The sequence below is a fragment of the Gossypium raimondii genome, chromosome 7, assembly GCF_025698545.1.
Source record: "Gossypium raimondii isolate GPD5lz chromosome 7, ASM2569854v1, whole genome shotgun sequence".
Taxonomy (NCBI): Eukaryota; Viridiplantae; Streptophyta; class Magnoliopsida; order Malvales; family Malvaceae; genus Gossypium; species Gossypium raimondii.
The window spans coordinates 38,915,054-38,941,194 of NC_068571.1; the positions used below are offsets into that span (position 1 = coordinate 38,915,054).

Genomic DNA, 26,141 nt, shown 5'->3' on the forward strand with positions numbered 1-26,141 from the left:
GTCTATTGTGTAAAAAGATTTCATCTATTACTAAAATTATTAGCAATAATTTTCCCTTTAGAATTTATATGGTAGGAAATGTCTTTTTGCACTTTTTTGCTTCTTTGTTGTCTACATGTGGTTCAAAGCATTCATGAGATGAAGTTCACGAGACTGTTAGATACACTATTGAATGGTGATTGAAATTTCTTTCAGCAAAATTTGTTGTGAAGAAGAAGTGTTTGGTTGAGGAAAAGAGGTGAACTAGATTTTTTTTCTCGAGAAACAAACCAAAAAAAAGTAAATGGAAGAGAAGGGTTTTAAGGTTTAGGAAGGAAAAGATTGGTGTAAAAAAATAGTTGATTGTCATTGCAAAACAAGAAAGGAAAAAACGAAAAAAAAAAGAAGAAAAAAAGTTGCAGCAGCCAAAGAGGTAAAATAAGACGATGGGGAAAAAATTTCAAAGGAAAAAAATAAATGAAAATAAAATGAAATGGAAAATAATTAAAGGGGGTAGCTTTTCAGGCCAAAGAGAGTGGCATGTGGCAGCATGCAAGTGGCCAGCATTGCCACATCAGCAAAAATTTAACACCGTTAGCCTTAGGTACCAATATAGTGGACGAAAAAACAAGTTTGGGTACCAATCTGGGATAAAAAAAATCATAAAAGTACCAATATGAGAGAAATGTACAAGTTCGAGTACCAATTTTATATTTAACCCTAAAATTTATAATTTCATACTTTAGTTTGAATGGATGTCATACTCTAATTTGACTGAATTTTTGGCGAATCGTAATATTTGGCACATCAAAGTGCCATTGATAGTTTTTGCAATGGTCGAGATGCACAAATTTGATCGAGTGATATGCCAGTTCAAGTTTAGACATGAATCTAGTCGAGTGATGCAATGGTCCTACAAGGCACGCTTTCAACCTCATGACTGCCACCTCAACAGAAAATGCTTCTCTTGGTTGCTATCTCAACAAAAAAAATGCTTACTAGAGGACACATTTTCAATTTTTTTCTCAAAAATCGATTTATTTTTCGATCTATTTTCCTAAATTTAAGAAAAACGACCTAAATCCATAATTGACTTTTAAAATAATCCTTTTTTATCTAATTAACAAAAAAAAGAAAATTCATAATTACCAAAATCCAACATCAAAAGTAAATCTAGATACCAAAAAGTACATTTACCCAAAACTGAAAGGACAAATATCACTTAAAGACATGGAAAATGCCAAAACGCCCAAAACCCTTTTGAAATGATAAACCGCTGTCTTCAATCCTAACGATCCTTTTCTTCTTAACATTCTCTACCTTATCTTCTTCAACCTCTCCCTTCTTTCTACTGCAAAGCAATGTCGAACGAAGAGGAACAACAACTCACTGAGTCACAAGACCCAGAAGAGAATGATGAAGAAGAAGAACAAGCACAACAACTTACTGAGTCGCAACAGCAATACCCAGACTCCGACTCCGACTCCGACTACTCCTCCTCTTCCTCTGACGACTACATCGAGGAATCCGATTCCGAAACCCTCACTTACACCCGACCCGGAGAGGCCCCACCTGAAACCGTAAACACCCCCGAAACCAACATCCGCAGGTACACTCGGGTGCTGGAGAGCAAGAGAATCAAGAGGATCCAAGAGGAAGAAGACGAAGACTACGTTTACATCGAAGACTTATGGGATTTTCCACCAGACCCCGAGAATTGGCGGGAAGAGGATTTGAAGGAGTATTGGGTGGATGCTCCGCTGGAGATGACCAAACCCGGTTGGGACCCTGTTTGGGCTGATGAGGAAGATTGGGAAATTGTTAGGGATGAGATTAAGGAGGGCCGGGACCCGGGGATTGCCCCGTTTTATGTTCCTTATCGGAAGCCTTATCCGGCGATACCGGACAATCATTATGATATTTCGAACCCCAAAGCAGTTATTGAAGAGTTGGATAGGATTGAGGAGTTTCTCAATTGGGTCAGCTACATTTTCCCTGATGGAAGCTCGTATGTTAAACCGACTCTCTCTCTTACTCTTTTCCCCTCATTTTGTTACTATTTGTCTTGTTAAGGCATGCAACTTTATTGCAGTATGGTAGTTTATTTAGGACTGGGGAGTTTGTAAATGAGGTAGCTAAATGTGCATTTGGATAAGTTTGAACTTGGTCAATTGCACGAAGCAAAATTGTGGCTTTATGTTGAAAGTCAGTCCTCCACTCGTTTTTAATCCAGTAGTTTGCTTTTGACATGTTTGAAGTTCCGGGTAACGGTATGCCTGATTCTGGTTTTGCTTTGACTTGTTTGATTACTCATTATAGTCATTCTGCATTTTGTTTAAGGTATGAAGGCACGGTTTGGGATGATTTGGCTCATGGCAAAGGTGTTTATGTTGCAGAACAGGGGCTGGTCAGGTTTGTCAATGCTTAACTCTTCAGTCTTGATTTCTTGTATGTTTGTATCTCTTTACTTTATCATAATGCTGTTTTCTGCTTTCTTCATACATATGTTCTCGTACCATCCTGGATCAAAGGATCCTTAAATATGCAGATAAGATTGTTTGTAGTTGTAGGAGTCAGCGATGTCAAGCACTGAGGTGCTAGGTTATAGAAGCAATGAGACCCTTTCGGGCAAGGCACATTAGATCAGTCACATACCTGGTGGCTGGTGCACCTAGGTGTGCTTTCTTGTACGGCGGTAGGTGCAAATAGAAGCTTGCCCAATTGAAGTACTCTTGCATTTCTTTTATTATTATTATTATTATTATTGATAAAAAAGTGGACAATATCAAATTCCTTACCTGCTTGGCTCTAGTGACTTGAGTGCACCTTGTGCCCTTGATAACATTGGCAGGATTGAAATGATCACGTTTGCATTATTCAACCCTGAGAGTGCTCTTTGAATATTTCATTTTCCTCTCTTTTATGGTTCCATAAATTGTTCTGTATTGGACTAATGTGTTGCATCAAGTACTTTTGAGCTGAAAAAAAAATTACAAGATGCTTCCTTTTATAGGTATGAAGGTGAATGGCTGCAAAACAACATGGAAGGTCATGGGGTTGTTGAAGTTGATATACCTGATATTGAACCTGTGCCAGGTTCCAAGTATGTAACAATTTGTGAACTATTTATGATGCAGTTTGTTATAGCATAGGTTTCACAATCTCAGCAATGGATTTATAAATGATACAACGAAGTTGGAATTTTCCCATTTTGCTAGGCTTGAAGCAAAAATGCGAGCTGAAGGGAAAATAATATCAAGAGATTTCATGACTCCAGAAGATAGAGAATGGTTAGAGATGGATGTTGAGGATAGCATTCGCCTGGCGGATGGGCAATATGAAATACCATTTTATGAGAGTGATATATGGATCAAACATTTTGGCAGAAAACCGTATGTTTCTTTATCAAATATTCTATTTCTTTCTGTCTTATTATTGTCGTCATTGCATTTGAATCTGCCTCATTTTAATTTTTGATCATGTGCATGTTGCTTTTCCTAATCTACTCAATGGTCCAATCTGCACGTGCACATATTGAGCATTTACGTTGTATCATGCGAGGCACTTGTACCTTTTTCTGCCAAACTTTTGAGACTTTAGCAGGCATATATCTCAGTTTGTGGTGTTATTAAGACAAACATTTCTGTTTCAGGGAGAAGGGTCGATACCGTTATGCTGGCCAGTGGAAGCATGGCAGAATGCATGGGTGTGGTGTATATGAGGTCAATGAGCGCACCATCTATGTATGTGCTTAAAATATAAACCATTTTGTTTGAGTCTCAATTTGTGTAATTGAATCCATTTCTTCCATGAAGATGTAGTGTACATAAGATTCAATAGTTGTTGCTGCAGCTCAGTTTTGCCCTCTACTTTATAGACCTCAGTTTTCTTTAAAAATAATGCTTTCTAGTAACATAATAGTTGAAAAATAGAAAATTTATTCAAAATTTTTCAAAAGAAAGATGCTAAGATATAATGTTTTTAAGAGAATGCAACACATTCATCGATCAATTTGGTTGGTGGTTGATACTATATATATACACACACATAATATATTATTCTTTACTTGTTGTATGAACCATTTCAGCTACTCAAACTCTCTTATAAAAGTGCTTGACTGCTTTTGTGTTCCATTAAATTTGTAATGGTGCAGGGTAGATTCTATTTTGGAGAGCTATTGGATGATTTAGATGGTTGCGATGAGAACATTTCAGCGGTATTTTTAGATTTTTTCCTACTTAATAAATAGTTCAAAATGAAGTTGGGAGGGGGGGGGGGGGGAGTAAATTCTATATTATGGTATTTCTCTGACATTGTATTTTTTCAGATGCATGCTGGTATTGCAGAGGTTGCTGCTGCTAAGGCTCGAATGTTTGTTAATAAGCCAGATGGAAGTATGTAGTCTTGCTTTATTAACTATTAGATTTGTATAGGCACAAAATCTTGTTTGACACAGTAACTTCTATGATTTTATACATAGAAACATGATAGATCTCTGTGTGTTGTGGACACTTTTACTGGTTGCATATATAAGAGGAAAAAGGCATCCGTTTAAGTCTTTAAAGTAAAATTATTTACTTCTTATTTTACGTTACTTTTACTTTGGGTTTAGTTTATTTTAAGCTATTTTTCATTATTAGGATTTAGTTGTTTTATTTCCTACTAGAAACATAGTTTTATGTAATTAATCCCTATTTAAGGACTTATTGGAGAATAAAAACATAAGCAGAATTTCTATCTATTTTTTAAGAGATCTAGGTCTCTCTCTAAATGAGCCCTAAAGGTTTCAGTCTCCCTTCGATGAGTTGATCATCAATCACCATAGGTTGTTCTAGGAATAGTGATAAAGGGAAGGCCATCGCTTCCAGGGTTGCTGTTAATCACCCAGTGACTTGGTCCTATTCCCACGTTCTCAACACTGCAAATTTCTTCGACAAAAATACATAAGGTATATTTGACATAATTCTCTTATAATTGTCCCTATAAGCATCTGTTATGGTTGACACAAGAGTTCTGTCTGCTAGTGTCAATCATGCCAACCAATGTTCAAGCTTGTGCTATATAGGTCATGGTTGTAGAGCTCTGCTCAAGTAAGAAACAGAAAGAGAGGAAAACTAAAAGGAAAATAGAAGTGGCTGAACTTTGTACCTTGTGGTAACTGGATAAGTCAACGTTTTGACTTGTGATGAAGTTGTAGATTCTTATATTTAGAGATGAATATGGCCTATAAGTTATCGATGCTAAACCTCCCTTGAAGTCTTCTGCTTATCTGTTTATTGGGTGCAAAAGGAAGCTCTTTGGAGATTCATGGAGCCTCTTGATGACTGTTCTGTATAATTTATCTGAAATTTGAATGCATGACTTTTTCTGTTGGATTTACCCTCTACATGGTACTTTGGAATCCCTAATCCCTATGCCTTTTTACATTAATCACTAACAATTTTAAACATTAACCTTATATAATCTTGACTTGCACGTATAGTGGTTAGGGAAGAGAGAGGTCCTTATGGTGATCCTCAACATCCCTATTTCTATGAGGAGGAAGATGTGTGGATGGCACCAGGTTTTATCAATCAGTTCTACGAAGTAAGTAAAAGCTTTTCTTTTGCATGGTGGATTCTTCCATTAATAATGAAAAGGAAGAGAAAATAAGTATGTTAGTTGGCACTTGGCAGGTTCCTGATTATTGGAAGACATACGTGCATGAAGTTGATCAGGAAAGAGAAATGTGGCTAAACTCATTTTATAAAGCTCCCCTTAGGTTACCAATGCCTGCAGAGCTTGAATATTGGTGGTCGAAAGGTATTCTTTATTCGCTTCATTTATTATTTCTTAGTCTCTGAAAGTGATATCAAGAATTCTTTTTCTTTTTTGGTTTTTTTAAATGGATGTTTACATTTTCTTGATCAGATGAGACTCCTGAATTTGTACTTATCAACAAAGAACCGGAACCTGATCCTGAAGATCCGTCAAAGCTAATATATACTGAAGACCCACTCATTTTGCATACCCCAACTGGACGATTGATCAATTACATTGAGGATGAGGAACATGGTGTCCGATTATTTTGGCAGCCACCTGTGAAAGAAGGTGAAGAGATTGATCCAAAGAAGGCTAAGTTCCTGCCCCTTGGATTTGATGAGTTCTATGGACGGGAAGTGATTCAAAAAAGGGATAATATATGGAAGCGTCTAATAACGGCAATAGAAAATGCGTTGAAGCCAGGATTTGATAAACTAGAAAAGTGGACTGAAGAGAAGAAGAAGGCTGGTGAGTTGAAGATGAAGCTTATTGAAAAGGAACTTGATCTTATAGAGGCTGAACTGTGTTTAGAAGAGGCCATTGAGGACATGGATGAAGAACTAAAGAAGAAAGAAAAAGAGGAGGAGAAGAAGATGGAAATGGGATTGCTGGAGGATGAAGATACTTCTGTGGTGGCTAACCTAGAGGACAAAGCCATTCCCAAAGATGATTTTGACAAAGTTGTGGATGAAGAGGAAGACGGAGAGGAAGAGGAAGAGGAAGAGGATGATGATGATGATGTTACACCTTCCAGTTTTGGATCTGTTGCTGGCAATCAGAAGGAAAAGAAGCCTAGGGAGCCTCCATTCTCTTCATCTTCATTGTTGTTTGCTTCTTGCAGCCTTGTTTCAGTGGTAAATTCTTATACAATTCAATTTTATTTCCATGTTTTGTTCTCATTTCTGTTCTAATTCTGTGATTTGCATGTGGAGGAAAAAATGGTCTATGAAGGTGAAGCCTTTGCTCTTTGACTAATGGGGAATTTGTCTGAAAAGCCTTTATTCCGATATCAGATTGTAACCGAAATGACCATTTATGTCTATTCTGTTTAGTTTCACAATTCTTTATGCTAATTGAATGGGTGGTCATTTGAAAGTTGCATTGCTTTTATATTTCAGATTTCAATGGTTACTATCTTTTGCTTTACAGGTTCCATCTACATTGCGAGAATCAATTTTAGCACTGAAACAACGTAGATTACCACTAAAATCCCATCCTCCGTCAAGTGTGGAAAGCGCCAGCGATCCATTGAAAATAATTGATTCGGTCAGTTTCCCTTTGGTGCTAGGCCACAAAGGAAGGTTGAGGGCATTCAAGCAAGACCATCAGAAGTTTCAACCACAAAACCAATCTAGAGGAAAGAAGTCTCAGTTACACTCCTTATGCAAGATCTTATCATGCCCTTCAACTACTACCAGAAGCCATGTAAGACGACCTGGAAACCTTAACCGTTCTGAGCTGCATGTTGCACCGAAGAAATATTCAGACATCTTATCTTTGCATATTCCGGTTTGTTATTTGGAATCATACCCAGATACTAAAAGGCATGGAGCCTCATTGTAGGAACTTGAGTGATTGCACTTACGAGGGTCAGTCTTTGTTGAGGTTGCATTTGATTGGTTTTTTGGCCAATCTTAATTTGAAGTATACACTTAGCTTTTATTTTTTAAAAACAGAGAAAAATAACGTCAAAGTTAGACATTGAAAAATCATTTTGAGCTTTGGCACATTTTTTCCTATACAAAGAAAAAGCTTAGACGATGAGCAAAATCTCATCTGGAATGTTTCTTGGATGCTTTGATTCTTATATGAAAGTTGAAGGATCAACGAAAGTTTCATTCAGGCAATTGGGATTTGGGGTGAATGATCAACTTCAATACTTTTGGTCCTATTGGTTTTATTTTCATTTAAAATTTCACATTGGGAGTGCTGTGACTAGGAGTGTAAATGGGAAAATTTTATACTCTTGGAAGATATTTGGGTTTTGCTTGAAAATTTTTTGAATATTGGAAATCAAATTTGAATTCTACTTTGTGATTTACAGCAAGTTGAGCTATCACGAGCTTTAATATTTGAGCTTGAATTTGATTAGTATCAAAATTTGAACATTAACAATCGAATATGAATCATGAGAACTGGTTTTATTTTTTTATCAAGTAAACATGGTAAATGGAGCAATCCCAAGATTGATGTTTAAAGGTAAAATTCCCTTGCATTTCAAGTCAAGAATATTTGTTTAAACCACCATAAAACTCCATCACTTCTCCAATCTTGAAGAACCGACATGGCATCTGGACGTTCATAATCATGTTCTTAGGTACAAAGACTCCTCACCAGATATTGCGGTCTAAATATAACGAATACTAATGATTAAATCATTTCTGCACTTTTGAAGAATCAACATGACATCTAACACTTGGAGGCTCATAATCATGTGCGTAGGTACAATATATTATTCTTTGAAATGTTTAGCAACACTTTTTTTAACACCATAGTGACCTCTAGAGAAGTGTACAATAACTTCAAGCAAAGATATGCTTAGTCTTTATAGTTGATATGGAGATAGAAATTTGCTTTCTACTGTCAGTGCAGTCAACATAAATATACCCAGCTAGCAATTTAAATCCAATAATGGAGGTTCCTATTGGATAGTCTAACAATTTAAATCCAATAATTAAACATATAAATATATATAAATAAATGTATGTTCATCAAAAGAGTGTCAAATATGATTCTTCAATAATTCTAGTCTAAAAGTTTAGCAAATGAGCCCACAAGCAATGAATGATGCGTTATGAAAGTTTAACTGTTTAAGTTCAACCCAAAAACTTAACATTTAATAACCTAAGAAAAAGATGTGGAGAATCTTGTCTAGAACCATGAAATTGTTTGTGCCTCATTCCTTGAAATAGTACCCTTGTTTCGATCCATTTCATGTTTTTGTTTCACCCGCTAAATTTTAATTTCTATGTATTTTTTTCAGACATTTAATAATTTTTAATTTTTTGAATTTTTAAAAATTTAAAATTAAGATAAAATTAAGAGAATGTATAAAATTTAAAATTAAATTTTCTAAAAATAGAACCAAATTAATAAAATGTGTAAAATATTATTATCTACCAAATTCACATGAAAAAAGATAACATCATTTGTCTATACTTACCAAAATGAAAATAGAAAGCAAAGGTAGGTACACCACAAAAATCACTTAAAAGACATGGAAAATGCCAAAACGCCCAAAACCCTTTTGAAATGATAAACCGCTGTCTTCAATCCTAACGATCCTTTTCTTCTTAACATTCTCTACCTTATCTTCTTCAACCTCTCCCTTCTTTCTACTGCAAAGCAATGTCGAACGAAGAGGAACAACAACTCACTGAGTCACAAGACCCAGAAGAGGATGATGAAGAAGAAGAACAAGCACAACAACTTACTGAGTCGCAACAGCAATACCCAGACTCCGACTCCGACTCTGACTACTCCTCTTCTTCCTCTGACGACTACATCGAGGAATCCGATTCCGAAACGCTCACTTACACCCGACCCGGAGAGGCCCCACTTGAAACCGTAAACACCCCCGAAACCAACATCCGCAGGTACACTCGGGTGCTGGAGAGCAAGAGAATCAAGAGGATCCAAGAGGAAGAAGACGAAGACTACGTTTACATCGAAGACTTATGGGATTTTCCACCAGACCCCGAGAATTGGCGGGAAGAGGATTTGAAGGAGTATTGGGTGGATGCTCCTCTGGAGATGACCAAACCCGGTTGGGACCCTGTTTGGGCTGATGAGGAAGATTGGAAAATTGTTAGGGATGAGATTAAGGAGGGCCGGGACCCGGGGATTGCCCCGTTTTATGTTCCTTATCGGAAGCCTTATCCGGCTATACCGGACAATCATTATGATATTTCGAACCCCAAAGCAGTTATTGAAGAGTTGGATAGGATTGAGGAGTTTCTCAATTGGGTCAGCTACATTTTCCCTGATGGAAGCTCGTATGTTAAACCGACTCTCTCTCTTACTCTTTTCCCCTCATTTTGTTACTATTTGTCTTGTTAAGGTATGCAACTTTATTGCAGTATGGTAGTTTATTTAGGACTGGGGAGTTTGTAAATGAGGTAGCTAAATGTGCATTTGGATAAGTTTGAACTTGGTCAATTGCACGAAGCAAAATTGTGGCTTTATGTTGAAAGTCAGTCCTCCACTCGTTTTTAATCCAGTAGTTTGCTTTTGACATGTTTGAAGTTCCGGGTAACGGTATGCCTGATTCTGGTTTTGCTTTGACTTGTTTGATTACTCATTATAGTCATTCTGCATTTTGTTTAAGGTATGAAGGCACGGTTTGGGATGATTTGGCTCATGGCAAAGGTGTTTATGTTGCAGAACAGGGGCTGGTCAGGTTTGTCAATGCTTGACACTTCAGTCTTGATTTCTTGTGTATGTGTATCTCTTCACTTTATCATAATGCTGTTTTACGCTTTCTTCATACCTATGTTCTAGTACCATCCTGCATTGAAGGACCCTTAAACATGCAGATAAGATTGTTTGTAGTTATACGAGTCAGTGATGTCAAGCACCAAGGTGCTAGACTATAAAAGCAATGAAGACCCTTTCTTGTACGGCAGCAGGTGCAAGTAGAAGCTTGCCCGATTGAAGTTCTCTTTAAATATTTCTTTTATTATTGTTATTTTCTAAAAGTTTTTTATTAGTAAAAAGGTGGACTATATCAAACTCCCTACGTTGTGGGCTGTAGTGATTCGAGTCTTGACAACATTGTTAGGATTGAAATGACAGCGTCTGCACTATTCAACCCAGAGAGTGCTCTTTAAATATTATTTTCCTCTGTTTTATGGGTCTAGAAATTGTTCCGTTTGGGCTAAGTTGCATCAAGTACTTTTGAGCTGCTTACGCTTTTTTTAGAAAATTTACAGGATGCTTCCTTTTATAGGTATGAAGGTGAATGGTTGCAAAACAATATGGAAGGTCATGGGGTTGTTGAAGTTGATATACCTGATATAGAACCTGTGCCAGGTTCCAAGTACGTAACAATTTGTGAACTATTTATGATGCACTTATATTATAGCATAGGTTTTACAATCTCAGCAATTGATTATAAATGATACAATGAAGTTGGAATTTTCCCATTTTTCTAGGCTTGAAGCAAAAATGCGAGCTGAAGGGAAAATAATATCAAGAGATTTCATGACTCCAGAAGATAGAGAATGGTTAGAGATGGATGTTGAGGATAGCATTCGCCTGGCGGATGGGCAATATGAAATACCATTTTATGAGAGTGATATATGGATCAAACATTTTGGCAGAAAACCGTATGTTTCTCCATCAAATATTCTATTTCTTTTTGTCTTATTATTATTATTTTTGTCATTGCATTTGAATCTGCCTTATTTTGTTTTTATTTTTGATAATATGCATGTTGCTTTTCCTAATCCTACCCAATTGTCCAATCTGCACATGCACATATTGAGCATTTACATTGTATCATGCAAGGCACTTGTATCTTACTTTTTCTGCCGAACTTTTGAGACTTTAGCAGGCATGTATCTCAATTTGTGGTGTTAAGAGGACAAACATTTCTGTTTCAGGGAGAAGGGTCGATACCGCTATGCTGGCCAGTGGAAGCATGGCAGAATGCATGGGTGTGGTGTATATGAAGTCAATGAGCGCACCATCTATGTATGTGCTTAAAATATAGACTGTTCTGTTTGAGTCTCAATTTGCGTAATTCAATCCATTTCTTCCATGAAGATGTGGATTTATTTTTACATAAGATTTAGTATGTGTTGCTGCATCCAAGTTTTTGCCTCTGCTTTATAGGCCTCAGTTTTCTTTAAAATAATGCTTTCTAGTAACATAATAGTTGAAAAGTAGGAAATTTGTACAATATTTTTCAAAAGAAAGATGCTAAGATATAATGGTTTTAAGAGAATGCAAAACATTCATTGTTCTATTTGGTTAATGGTTGATACTATATTACATGCACATATGATATATTATTTTTCACTTGTTGTATGAACCATTTCTGCTACTCAAATTGTCTTATAAAAGTGCTTGACTGCTTTTGTGTTCCATAATTTGTAACGGTGCAGGGTAGATTCTATTTTGGAGAGTTATTGGAGGATTTAGATGGTTGTGATGAGAACATTTCAGCGGTATTCTCAATTTGTTTCCTACTTAATAAATAGTTCAAAATGAAGTTTTTTTTTTTTGGGGGGGGGGGTTGGAATAAATTCTATATTATGGTATTTCTCTGACATTGCAGTTTTTCAGATGCATGCTGGTATTGCAGAGGTTGCTGCTGCTAAGGCTCGGATGTTTGTTAATAAGCCAGATGGAAGTATGTAGTCTTGCTTTATTAACTATTAGATTTGCATAAGCACAAAATCTTGTTTGGTAACTTCTAAAATTTTATATATGGAAACAAGATAGATCTCTGTGCAAGTTTCTTCAACAAAAAATGCATACCATCTTTAAAATTCGACTTGTTCAGGTATATTTGACATATAATTTTCTCTTATAATTGTTCCTACAAGTTTCTGTTATGGTTGACATGAGAGTTGTGTCCCCTAGTGTCAATCATGCCAATGTTTCAAGCATGTGCTAATTAGATCATGGCTGTAGAGCTATGCTAGAGTAAAAAACAGAAAGGGAAGAAAACAAAAAGGAAAATAGAAGTGGCTGAACTTTGTACCTTGCGGTAACTGAATAGGTCAACTTTTTGGTTTGTGATGAAGCTGAATATTTTGAAGTTGTACGTACTCATATTTAGAGATGAATATGGGTTATAACTTATAAGTGTTATCGTTGCTAAAAGCCTCCCTCACAGTCTTCTGCTTATCTATTTATTGGGTGCAAAAGGAAGTTCTTTGGAGATTCAAGGAGCCTCTTGTTGACTGTTTTGCATAATTTGTTTTCTGGGTCCTCTAGAATATGATTTGAAGTTCAAGTGCAGTTTGTCATGTTGGATGTTCCTCATTGCGGAAGGCCTGACTTGACTATACTCTGAAATTTGAACGCATGACTTTCTTTGGATTTACCCTCTACATGATACTTTGGAACCCCTATGCCTTTTTACATTTAATCACTGACAATTTTAAACATTAACCTTATATAATCTTGACTTTTTATCTTGGTTTGCATGTATAGTGGTTAGGGAAGAGAGGGGCCCTTATGGTGATCCTCAACACCCCTATTTCTATGAGGAGGAAGATGTGTGGATGGCACCAGGCTTTATCAATCAGTTCTACGAAGTAAGTAAAAGCTTTTCTTTCGCGTGGTGGATTCTTTCCACAATTATGAAAAGGGAGAAGAAATAAGTATGTTTGTTGGCAGGTTCCTGATTATTGGAAGTCATATGTGCATGAAGTTGATCAGGAAAGAGAAATGTGGCTGAACTCATTTTATAAAGCTCCCCTGAGGTTACCTATGCCTGCAGAGCTTGAATATTGGTGGTCGAAAGGTATTTCTTTATTCGCTTCTGTTATTATTTCTTAGTCTCCAAAAGTGATATGAAGAATCCTTTTCCTTTTTGGTTTTTTTAAATGGATGGTTACATTTTATTGATCAGATGAAACTCCTGAATTTGTACTTATCAACAAAGAACCGGAGCCTGATCCTGAAGATCCGTCAAAGCTAATATATACTGAAGACCCGCTCATTTTGCATACCCCAACTGGACAATTGATCAATTACATTGAGGATGAGGAACATGGTGTCCGATTATTTTGGCAGCCACCTGTGAAAGAAGGTGAAGAGATTGATCCAAAGAAGGCTAAGTTCCTGCCCCTTGGATTTGATGAGTTCTATGGACGGGAAGTGATTCAAAAAAGGGATAATATATGGAAGCGTCTAATAACGACAATAGAAAATGCGTTGAAGCCAGGATTTGATAAACTAGAAAAGTGGACTGAAGAGAAGAAGAAGGCTGGTGAGTTGAAGATGAAGCTTATTGAAAAGGAACTTGATCTTATAGAGGCTGAACTGTGTTTAGAAGAGGCCATTGAGGACATGGATGAAGAACTAAAGAAGAAAGAAAAAGAGGAGGAGAAGAAGATGGAAATGGGATTGCTGGAGGATGAAGATACTTCTGTGGTGGCTAACCTAGAGGACAAAGCCATTCCCAAAGATGATGTTGACAAAGTTGTGGATGAAGAGGAAGACGGAGAGGAAGAGGAAGAGGAAGAGGATGATGATGATGATGTTACACCTTCCAGTTTTGGATCTGTTGCTGGCAATCAGAAGGAAAAGAAGCCTAGGGAGCCTCCATTCTCTTCATCTTCATTGTTTGCTTCTTGCAGCCTTGTTTCGGTGGTAAGTTCTTATACAATTCATTTTTATGTCCATGTTTTGTTCTCATTTCTGTTCTAACTCTAATTTGCTTGTGGAGAAATAAATGGTCTATGAAGGTGAAGCCTTTGCTCTTTGATGAATAGGGAATTTGTCTGAAAAGCCTTTATTCTGATATCAGATTGTAACTGAAATGACCATTTATGCCTATTCTGTTTATTTTCACAATCCTTTAGGCTAATTGGATAGGTAGTCTTTCGGAGGTTGCCTTGCTTTTATATTGCGGATTTCAATATTTATCATCTTTCGCTTTACAGGTTCCATCTACATTGCGAGAATCTATTTTAGCATTGAAACAACGTAGATTACCACTAAAATCCCATCCTTCATCAAGTGTGGAAAGCGCCAGTGATTCATTGAAAACAACTGATTCGGTCAGTTTCCCTTTGGTGCTACGCCACAAAGGAAGGTTGAGGGCATTCAAGCAAGATCATCAGAAGTATCAACCACAAAACCAATATAGTGGAAAGAAGTCTCAGTTACACTCCTTATGTAAGATCTTATCATGTCCTTCAACTACTACCAGAAGCCGTGTAAGACAACCTGAAAATCTTAACCGTTATGAGCTGCATGCTGCACCAAAGAAATATTCATACAGCATCTTATCTTTGCATATTCCGGTTTGTTATTTGGAATCATACACGGATACTAAAAGGCATGGAGCCTCATTGTAGGAACTTGAATGATTGCACCTACGAGGGTCATTCTTTGTTGAGGTTGCATTTGATTGGGTTTTTGGCCAATCTTAATTTTAAAGTATGCACTTAGAAAGAAAAATAACGTCAAAGTTAAACATTGAAAAAGCATTTTGAGCATTTTCTCCTATACAAAGAAAAAGCCCAGATGACATAGTCCTTGGATGCTTTCATTCAGGTTTGGAGGGAATGATTAACCGGAATTTCATGTAATTTTTGGCTTTGATTAATCGGATAATTTATACTCGAAAATTATTTGGAATTTAAATTTTATTCAAGTGAATTTTTTATGTTTGATTAGCATTGAAAACTCTCAAATCAAAACATTCGAATTTTATCTAGTTAACGATCCAAAGGACCTTCTTTTGACAGGTGGCATTTTCATCATGAATCTTTTTCTTTTTTACATTTTAGAAAATGGTTAAATTTTAATTTTAGTCCTTATAATATGTTTAAATTTGATATTTACTTTATACTTTAATTTCTAATATAATTTGGTCTCTATATTTTATAATGTTATTAATTAGTCTCAATAGTTAATATCGTTAACTTGTTTTTTACTTCCTCTTTTGACACGTGCCACTTTGATAGTGAAGCTCTTTTTTTTTTAATTTTGGTCCTTCTATAATGTTTAAATATGATATTTACTCTATACTTCAATTTCTAACATAACATGGTCCCTATATTTTGTAATGAGTCTCAATAGTTAATATCATGAAATATAATTTGAATGCCTTAAAAGTTGTAGAGGCTGACACATGGATTTTTCTTTCTTTTAGGTTTACTTTGCTTCTTTTTTTTTTTACATTATAAGATAATGGTCAAATTTCAATTTTGGCCCCTAGACTATGTAAGAAACTTGAGATTTAACTTATATGCTTTAGTTTCTGACATAATTTGGCCTCTCTACTTTTGTAATGCCATTAGTAGGGGTGAGCAAAACTCGATTTGATTCCAAAAATAAAATAAAAATTTGAATTTCGAGTTGAAAAAATATTGTTGGATTTTTTCAAGTAAACTTGAATAAGTATTTCGAGCTTCAAGTTCGAGTCGAGTTGAATTTTACTATTCAAATAACAAATTGGTGTAAATGCTCCTTTTGTCCCTATCAATTTTGAAAATCAGTAAATTGGTCTCTCAGCAAAAATTACAAAAAAGTTCAAAATAATTTTCAAAATTCAAAATATTTATACAAATTTCAAATTTTATATATATATTAAAAATTCTAACAAATATATAAACAAAGTTAAAAATTAAAAATTTTCTAAAACAATAAATTTGGGACCTAAATAAGTTTAACTAATTATTAAGTTTATCGTATTAAAGTTTATTTATTTATTTTGCTTTGAAAAAGTTTTTAAATATATATGGTTTCAAATTTAGATGCTCTAACATGGAACTAGTAATACTATAACAAAATTTTAATTTGACATGTTTAATTTTTAATTTAACTCGAACAAGTTCACTCGATTTGACTTGACTTGAATTTCATTTCATTCGACTCAATTTGAAAAAAAATCAAATCAAGTTAGGATGATAAAATAGGACTCAACTCAAAATTTTTCACTCGATTCGATCAAACGCTCACCCCTAGCCATTAGTTAGTTTAAATAGTTAATATTGTTAACTCTTTCAATCAAAATGCTAACCCCAATTTTCTTAAGAACACTATTCTAACAAAAAAAAATTATCGTGGCAATTTTGAATAGGTGTTTTTAAGAAAAAAAATCCTAATAAGTATTTCAACATTATTTTTATTATTATTTGACTATCAAGTGAATATTTTTAATTTGAAATGTCATACGAAATAATTGAATAGAAGAATTTTAATAGTGATAACAACTGGATCTAAAATTTTAAATAAAATAAATAACTAAATTCCTGGAAATAAAAGTAGGGACCAAAATTTTAAATGTATAAAGTATAAAAAAAAATTAGAAATCAATTTAACCTCAAATTTTTATTCTATAAGTAATTATAATGCATACCCGAATACAAAATTCATGGGGACTCTTCAACGGGGTTGAAGGTGTCAAAATCGCTAATGAAGAATTCAGCACATAATATAAGACACCAAACCTACTGTTTGTTTGCTGAGAAATCAACTTCACATCACCGTCAATTTAGCACTCAGAAAAGAAATGGTGCTGCATGCTGTCTTGCTATGAAAATGGCACAAGAAAAGCTAAGGAAACATTGATGATTTGGACCTAACATTTATCCTTCCCACACTCAATTTCAACCTTAATTATTGTTAACTATAACCCCAAGTTTTCCAATTGGTCTAATTTGCAAATTCAATGTATTTGAACAGCAACAGACAAGCCACATTCAAACAAATGTCAGCTTCAATGCACTGTCAACATGTGCTATGTTTAATACTCTTAGTGTCTAAATTTGTACATTAATGGTAATCATGTAATATTTTTTAGGGTATATATAACAATATTGATGAGGGAAGGAAATATTAGGTGTTAGCCCATTCTTTTTAATAAAATATTATTTAAGTATAAGACTAGAGTTTTAATCTTTGTTCCAATTAAATCTTGTTTATATGATTTTATACATTGAAAATTGAATTGATTGTATTTATTTTAAATAATTTCGATGAAATATTTTTTGAAAATTTTAAGATTTTTTGAAAGAACTAAATCTCGCATTCCTAAAGAAAAATTTTGAAAATCTTGTTTATAAATCATTATATTTTATTAGACTAATAAGAACCAAGTTATAAGGGTGGATTCGCGTATGAGAATTAGACATGAATAACTAGTGTAGTGTAAATTAGTGAATTTCCTTCAGTGTGATTATTTCCAGACTAGAGGTGTTCATGGGCCGGGCGGCCCGGCCCGGCCCGACGGCCCACCCGAAATATGGGAGGGTTTGGGTAAAAATATAGGCCCGAAATATGGGCTTGGGCAAAAAAATGAGGCCCGATTAAAAAACGGGCGGGCCTCGGGCACCACTTTTTGGCCGGGCCTGCCTGCCCGGCCCGAATAATAAATATTTTTATTTTATTTTTAACTTTAAAATACTTTTAAAATACTTTTTTAATTTTTTAATTTTAAAATTTTTAATTTTAAATTTTTTAAAATACTTTTTTAATTTTAAAATTTTTTAAAATACTTTTTTAATTTTATTTTAATTTTTAAAATAAATTTTGGTATTTATTTAAAAAGGCAGGCGGGCGGGCAGGCTGGCTTATGAATTTTTTCGGGCGGGCACAGGCAAAATTTTTTCAGGCCGGCCTACCATGAACACCTCTATTCCAGACGTCCAAGTCCTTTTGTTTTTGGAATTATTTTTATTAATTTTTAAGAGAAAATAAATTACTTAACTATTAACTTATTGAATATAAATTTAGCCAAGTTCAAATTTATTACCATTGCTCACGACTCACTTTCTATCTATAAGTCCATATACATTACCATGGCTCATTTTTCTTAAGAACTCTATTTTCTCCACTCGCTCATCCTCTCCTTCCTTATCAAATTGTTGAGTATTTTTCTATTGTAATCTATTGTTGATTTTTGCTCCTGTTTTATAATAGAAGAACTTGTTAAATTTTGAATTCTATGAATACACTATATAATGCACTATCCTTCATGACAATATCCAACACGCCTTGAACTATTCAATTTAGTCCCAATTCATCAACTTGGTGTAATATTTACCCACAAAATCAACATGTGATTTATTGTAAATATATAAACTTATGCATTAATGTATCAAACACAAACCAAGAGATTTAAGGGTTAATTGGTTTTCCATAATACAACCACTTGGCAAAATTTCTAAGTCATTTCTAACAATGGAGCTCAAACCTTTAAAATTACAAGTTGGGAGTAAGATGTACTATAATTCAAACCGAGTTAAATTAAGAATGCATGTGAACAAAATAAAATGTGGGATATGAAATGGTGGATTATATTTTACAAGGCTCATATAATTCAAATCTAGTAACAAATCTTAAACCAATGGTTAACCACCTTCAACAACTCAAATGGTACAACTAACAAAGTAGCCAACAGTAACTTTAATATCCACCCTAAAAAAATATGAGGTGTGGTATAGTGGTTGTTTAATTCATCATTTAATCAAGGTTCGATACTTATTTATAAGAATGGGACATATTTCATCACCATATGTTTACCTCTTTAAAAAACACTCACAATAAAAAAAAAATCACTACTATTAACAATAGATACTCTAATCTCAATAAAAAAATATAACCAATTTGCAATTATTGAGCATGTGACTATTAATCTTTTAACACAGGTCACTTTTATAGTGGAACTAATTAGTTCACTTGGCTTAGGTATTACATATGAATAACATATGTTGAATGAATGGTGTTTCCAATCATCCAATGCATCGTACACTTCATTTTAATTTCCCTCCTAACTATTTCATAGTTGGATGCAAAGCCTCCACTATTCATGCCTTCTTTCTTTTTATGGTAAAAATATCATGAAGATTCTTATACTAAAAGTCATATTATATTTTGATCTTTATATCAAAAAAATGGGAAAATTAGTTCATATACATTAGATCAAATAGCAAACTAGTCTTTTTGTTAAAAATTTCATCCATTGTTACTATTAAAACTGGTCGTTGTACATGAGTATTATGTACACATAGCATGCCACATGTCACTGTTTGGTTATTCTATCAGTCACAATAAGGACTAATTTGATCTTTAATCTAATACATAGGGACTAATTTGTCCATTTTTAATATAAGAGCCAAAATGCAATCTGACTCCTAATGCAAGGGCCTTAATGGTACTTTTACCTTCTTTTCCACATAAATTTGCAATGATATAGTTGCAACTATATATATTAGAAATTTTATCACACGCTTATGTGTCACAGGGCTAGATCTTTAGTTTGACAAACCACATGGCTTTAGACGATTTTTTAGGTTCGAATCTTGCCTAAGTTAGCCTACTTTCGGAAAATGAGAATTCTTGTAAAAATTCTCTAAGATACCGTAGCAAAGAGGAAGAAAACTTGAAAGACAAAAGAAGCTACGAATGAACAAAAAGCCACAGAAAAATAACGCACACCAAGTGTTTAGTAAATGCTCGCAATAGTATTCAATTACTATTTATGAAGGATTACAACTGAGTGATTACATATGAGGGGGAATGCCTCTATTTATAGTTGAGCTCCCCCAAAATAAACGGTACAAATTGAGTTACATCGACGGTCAAGATTAGAGCCTATCTATAATTGAGAGTCCTAAGGGATTTAAACTCTATACAATCTTATCCTTTTAGGATTTACACTAATTACCCTGGTAACTCTAGTTTTACTGGAGTGTTTCATTGGGTCACCAATGCTTCAAGTACATGGGCTTCTTTATGAGTTCCATAAATCGGGGCAGTTCATGTGGATCAAATGAGTCACATTTAATAAGTTGACCTCTATAGAGCATCCTGTGCACAATGATCATGAGCTTTGATCCGAAGCCTATGTGATATGAATATGAGAATTACATATTTAAAAGACAAAAGTATGTTTAAAAATAACATGTATTAAATAATGAAACATATGGTTTGAGACTAATTAATGATAACACATGCAATATGTACAATATTAAAATGAAACAAATTGGATTAAATTGTAAGTAAAACGAAATTTAAACACCTAAATATATCAAATTAAGATTATTAATGCATACAATTGTTTATCATAGTGTTGTCATCAATCTTAAAGTTGATGTCAAGTTAACTTGTGACTCCAACTCAATCAATAGTATTATCAGTATGTAAAATTGATGGAGGTCATAAAGTGTGCATAATAAAATTAAAATGTATAAAATATTTTATGATAAAACATTGGTTGAGTGGTAAAATTAAAATTTCGTCAACCCAAATGTCATGGGTCCAAATCCGCCATATGCAAATTATTTATTCTTCTTTTATATAAAAGATAAAAATACCTTAAAATAAATTATTTTAAATATGAAAGGATATTTTCGTAATTTCTCTAATCGAGTTGGTACTTGGTTGACTCGTGACACCAACTCAGTCAAGAATTTGAATAATAGTAACTATAAATATATAATTTGATGAGATAATAAAGTGTGCATAATAAAAGAAAATACAAAAAATCATGATAAATCATTATTTGAATGGTAAAGTTAAAGTTTTATTAACCCAAACATCATAGGTTCAAATCTTATCATATCTAAATTATTTATTATTTAAATAAAAGACTAAAATACCCTAAAATATATATCTTATTTTGAATACGAAAAGACATTTTCGTAATTTCTCTAACTAAGTTATTGTTCGGTTAACTCGTGACATCAACTCAATCAGATATTTAAATAATAGTACAAATGTATTATGTATTGTTTTAGCATATCTAAGGTTTTGAATACGGGTTTTCAATTGGATATAACTACACCAGGAGTGAGCACCATTGCAGCCTTCTTCAAATCAGTTGTTCCAAAGAACTTGACTCCAACAAATGTTGAATACCTTTCACCTCGCAATCTTGAACTTCCATGTAGAGCGAAGCTAGAATTATTGATAAGGGAGGTTGATATATATATATTCAAAGTAGGCTCGGCCCTATGGTTGGGCCTAATATTTTAATATTTTTAAATTTGAGATAATTTTGACTACTAAAATTTAGGAAAAATAAATTAAATTAAATGTTCAATTTCTATTAGATATTATAATTATTTAACTTTATTTTTACCAAATTAATATTTAGGTACTATTAATTTATCAAATTAAATTAAAAATGTTACTAAATTTATCATAAAAAATTATAAAGTCTATAAAAGAAATCCAATTAAAAAACTTTGAAAATATTTGAGGGGCTAAACACAAATTTATCCTTTTTTTAAACACTAATTATAATATAAAAATAAAAAAAATTAATATTTCAAAGGGCTTCAATAACAAATTTTCAAATTTTAGAGGGGGAATTGCCAACCCCCTAAATTCGCCTCTACTTCCATGTCCTACGTCCATGTTTTTGACATGTCGACCAAGCTGAATATTGATGATATTGGAGTAAGTAGAGGAGGCAGATGCTGTAAGAAGAGGCATGAGAAAGGGGAACATGTCAAGGTTTTGTGCTTTTAGTGTAGTTATTTCATTATTTATGCCTATAATTTTTTAAATAGATTGGTTAATAAAATTTTATAGATAAATTATTATCTTTTGTAATTTTGTCTTCACTTGTTTTGTACGAAAAAAATATAAAAGTAAATATTGACTCACTGTCATCCCCCCTAAATTCACGTCTACTTCCATGTCCTACTTGCATGTTTTTAACATCAGCCAAGTTGAATATTGGTGATATCGGAGTGAGTAGAGGAGGTAGATGCGGTAGGAAGAGGCATGTGAGAGGGGAGCATGTCGAGGTTTTGTGCTCTTAGTGTAGTTATTTCTTATTTATTCCTATAATTTTTTTAAATAGATTGGTTAATAAATTTTCATAGATAAATTATTATCTTTTGTATTTTTGTCTTCACTTGTTTTTGCAATAAAAGCAAAATAAATAAAAGCAAATATTGACTCACTAATTACATAATGTTTAACTAGTATTAAGTTGCATCATAAGGTCGATTATGATGCGAAAAGACAACTTATATTAGTAGTCAATCTAAATGGAGTAGATAACTACCAAAGAGATAGAAACGCATGTTGATTTTCTGGATTGACAATACATTGGACAGAACTCAAGCTAAATTAATTTATAAATAAATTCACTTGAAATGTTTATAATGTGACTTATCTCAATCCTAAACAAATGACTAATTATATGTATATGACTCATATACTTGAAAGTATGTGGTAATATATTGTTTTTCTTTCAAATTTCAAATACCAATTTAAAACATTTAAAATTTCAAGTTTATATAAAATCAAAGTCACAAAACAAATAGTTGATTAAGAAAAGATAATGGGGTTATGTATGATATGAATTAAGGTTGCTTTATTTTAAAGCTTAAGTAAAGCTAACATAAGAGGCCACCACTCTTATTTGGCCCAATTGTGATTTGCCTTGATTGAGAACCTTTTAATCCTTGCAAATAGGGTTCCACATACCCACATTGAACATCGGGTTAACCTTGAGTCTTGTCACTAACTCTTGTTTTGTAAGCCTATTAGCTTACCCACTTTAGAACTTTGAAATGGTCTCTATGTCTTTTCCAAACCAACGATAAGTCAAAATGTAAAGCACTCGATAAGTGTTTGAGATGTACCTAGCTCATAGCATTTACTCTGTTTAATTGCCCAATTTTGCATCATTATTTTTCCTCGAAAATTTGATGCACAACCTTCCTTTTTCATAGGTGGTAACCCCACCGAAAACTCAACAACCTTCATATCAATTTTTTGTACCTCTAGCATTTCCAAAGGGGTCTTCATAGCACTCCGATATACCAAGTCAATATTCCCCCTACACGGAACATCCTTGGCTAGTTGGATTGCCAAAAATACCTTGGTTCCATCCCTTATTTCTCGACTCACTAGCATAACACATTGTTGTTGTCGTGTATCCAATATACATATACAATCGACAAAAATAAGCAAAATGAACCAACAGAGCAGTAATCTTGTCAAGAAAGTTCAAGCCAAGAACAAAGTCAAAATCTTCCAACTGAATTACCTCAAAGTCTTCTTTATTTTTCCATTGATCGATCTGTCTACTCCTACAATTAGGACCACTTTAGAATTAACTGTCTTGATATTCTTGGTCGATTTGCTAACCGAGAGACTAAGTTTACCCATGGCTTTCTCCAATATAAACAATTCAGATGTCCCCGTGTCAATTAGAGCACTCTGTTTTTGACCTATGATGTTGCTATCCACATGCATCAACCATTTCTACTTGTGATCCCTCTTAACTTTCCCAAAATTGAGTGTCATTGACCTAAGCTTTAACGCATCACTCTCTAGCACCGCTTCATCTTCTTTAATGACTACGAATAACTTAAATCACTCTAGACAATCTCGCATCCTATGCGAACCACAACATAAGAAGCACTTCACCATTTTTTTCATTTTCTCTAACACTCTTAGCTTCAAAAAAACTTAAGATCGAACCTAGCCTCATTGATGTTCTGTCTAGATCATCATCCCCTTCGATGGTAGAAAGCGTAGATTTTTTTGGACAATCCCTCACTATATGTAAACCGTCACAAAAGAAACATTTCACTGGCCCCTTCGATTTGTTGTTAGGCTTCCACTTCCCATTATGTGGTTTCTCATTACCACCATTCTTACCATTTCCACCATTGCCATTTTTAACTTTCCACTCTTACTCATGGTCTCCCCCACCATTGCCCATCTTTTTGGGCTTAGAAAACTCAAACTTCTTTTTTCCTCAAACCAAGCTCGACAAAAAACTCTGCCTCAGCCATGGCTATGGTAAGTTTAGTGATACCTTGTTGACGCAACTCCTGTTTTGGCCACAACTTCAACCCATCTTTAAACCAGTAGAATACTTCTTTCTCACTCAAGTCAAAGGTTTGAAGCATCAATTTACAGAAGTCTTTGACATACTCCCGAATAGTGCCTTGTTACGTAAGTCGATGTAACTTAGCCTGAGCCTCTTTCTCGGCATAGTGTGGGTAAAATTGTTTCTTCAGTTCCTTTTAGAACTCATCCTAAGTCCCAATTGCGGTACTACATCATTTCTCATCTGTGGGCCTACAGTGCCACAAAGAGCGACACCAACAAAATAAACTGTAGCAGTGTTTACCTTAGTGACATTATCCTTGATGCCTATCGCATGGAAGTGTTGTTTCATCCCTCAAATAAAAATTTCCACATCCCTTGCGACTTTGTCGCCTTAAAATCTTTTGGTTTGAGACATCTATTTTGCACTGTTTAGGAACTAAAGTCAACATCCCTTTCCATACAGCAACTTTGCACATAATAAGCTCTCCCTCGAGCTCCTCAGTTCTTAACATCATGGCCTAAAATTCCTCTTTCAAAGCCACGACCATAGCTTTGAGAGCATCATTCTTCTTAATTAGCTTCTCGGACTTATCATCCATGACGGTATTGAGGGTTTCTCTCATCGCACCTCGATTGGAACTAAGAGGCTCCCCCACATAGTCCCTGAGCTGCATTCTAATCGAGTCTAACTCATCAGTGTGTCCCTCAACCACCTCGAGTGTTTCCTTCACACCACCCATGTATTCCTCGAGATTGGTCACTCGACCTTCCAAAGCCAACAACATATCCCTCGATCTGTTATTTTTCCTGAATCTCCTATAAGTCTCCATAGGGACATTCTGTTCGTCTCCTCATTTCGTCATCTCAACCGGCGCCTTCGAACACTGGCTTGGATACTAATTGTCACGGGTTTAGAACTTTAGTTTGGCCAACCATGAAGCTTTAGGCGATTTCTTGGGTTCAAATTTGCTAAGTCAGTCTTACTCTCGAAAAATAAAAATTCTTGCAAAAATTCTCTAAGACACTGAAACAAAACAAAAGCAAACTCGAAAGAGAAAAAAACCATGAACGAATAGAAAAGTAACAAAAAAATAGTGCACACCAAATGTTTGAGTAAATGCTCTCAAAAGTATTCTATTACTTTGAATGTTTACAATTAAGTGACTACAAATGAGTGGAAAGACCTCTATTTATAGTTGAGCTCCTCAGTTCTCAACATCATGGCCTACAATTCCTCTTTCAAAGCCACGACCATAGCTTTGAGAGCATCATTCTTCTTAATTAGCTTCTCGGACTTATCATCCATGACGGTATTGAGGGTTTCTCTCATCGCACCTCGATTGGAACTAAGAGCCTCCGCCACATAGTCCTTGAGCTGCATTCTAATCGAGTCTAACTCATCAGTGTGTCCCTCAACCACCTCGAGTGTTTCCTTCACACTACCCATGTATTCTTCGAGATTGGTCACTCGACCTTCCAAAGCCAACAACATATCCCTCGATCTGTTATTTTTCCTGAATCTCCTATATGTCTCCATAGGGACATTCTGTTCGTCTCCTCATTTCGTCATCTCAACCGGCACCTTCGAACACTGGTTCGGATACTAATTGTCACGGGTCTAGAACTTTAGTTTGGCCAACCATGAAGCTTTAGGCGATTTCTTGGGTTCAAATTTGCTAAGTCAGTCTTACTCTCGAAAAATGAAAATTCTTGCAAAAATTCTCTAAGACACTGAAACAAAACAAAAGCAAACTCGAAAGAGAAAAAAACCATGAACGAATAGAAAAGTCACAAAAAAATAGTGCACACCAAATGTTTGAGTAAATGCTCTCAAAAGTATTCTATTACTTTGAATGTTTACAATTAAG

At 34.5% G+C, this 26,141-nt stretch overlaps 1 protein-coding gene across 4 annotated transcripts; it reads left to right on the top strand.

Moving 5' to 3' along the window:
• The first annotated feature begins 1,216 nt into the window (after nucleotides 1–1,216).
• LOC105792393 (protein TIC 100) lies at nucleotides 1,217–15,130 on the top strand. Of its 4 annotated transcripts, none has more exons than XM_052633478.1 (11): nucleotides 1,217–1,987; nucleotides 2,320–2,391; nucleotides 2,993–3,082; nucleotides 3,198–3,371; nucleotides 3,632–3,722; nucleotides 4,133–4,195; nucleotides 4,307–4,373; nucleotides 5,462–5,565; nucleotides 5,655–5,781; nucleotides 5,890–6,635; nucleotides 14,403–15,130. In XM_052633478.1, the coding sequence occupies exons 1-11, from the start codon at nucleotides 1,341–1,343 to the stop codon at nucleotides 14,817–14,819; spliced, it is 2,598 nt and encodes an 865-aa protein (XP_052489438.1). In that variant the 5' UTR covers nucleotides 1,217–1,340; the 3' UTR covers nucleotides 14,820–15,130. The 4 variants fall into 4 exon arrangements, with proteins under 4 accessions (XP_052489438.1, XP_052489442.1, XP_052489439.1 ...); XM_052633482.1 differs by lacking the exons at nucleotides 2,320–2,391; nucleotides 2,993–3,082; nucleotides 3,198–3,371; ... (4 more) ...; nucleotides 5,655–5,781; nucleotides 5,890–6,635 and adding exons at nucleotides 10,109–10,180; nucleotides 10,730–10,819; nucleotides 10,935–11,108; ... (4 more) ...; nucleotides 13,132–13,258; nucleotides 13,367–14,109 and having other exon boundaries at nucleotides 1,218–1,987; XM_052633479.1 differs by lacking the exon at nucleotides 14,403–15,130 and adding an exon at nucleotides 6,931–7,628 and having other exon boundaries at nucleotides 1,219–1,987.
• Nucleotides 15,131–26,141: the final 11,011 nt, after the last annotated feature.

What these genes read in the sequence shown, in the direction of transcription:
- LOC105792393 (XM_052633478.1), top strand. Translation starts at nt 1,341, where the DNA reads ATGTCGAACGAAGAGGAACAACAACTCACTGAGTCACAAGACCCAGAA. An exon ending in ATTTTCCCTGATGGAAGCTC is followed by an intron (nt 1,988 to 2,319) that starts GTATGTTAAACC and finishes ATTTTGTTTAAG; the next exon opens with GTATGAAGGCACGGTTTGGG. An exon ending in TTATCAATCAGTTCTACGAA is followed by an intron (nt 5,566 to 5,654) that starts GTAAGTAAAAGC and finishes GGCACTTGGCAG; the next exon opens with GTTCCTGATTATTGGAAGAC.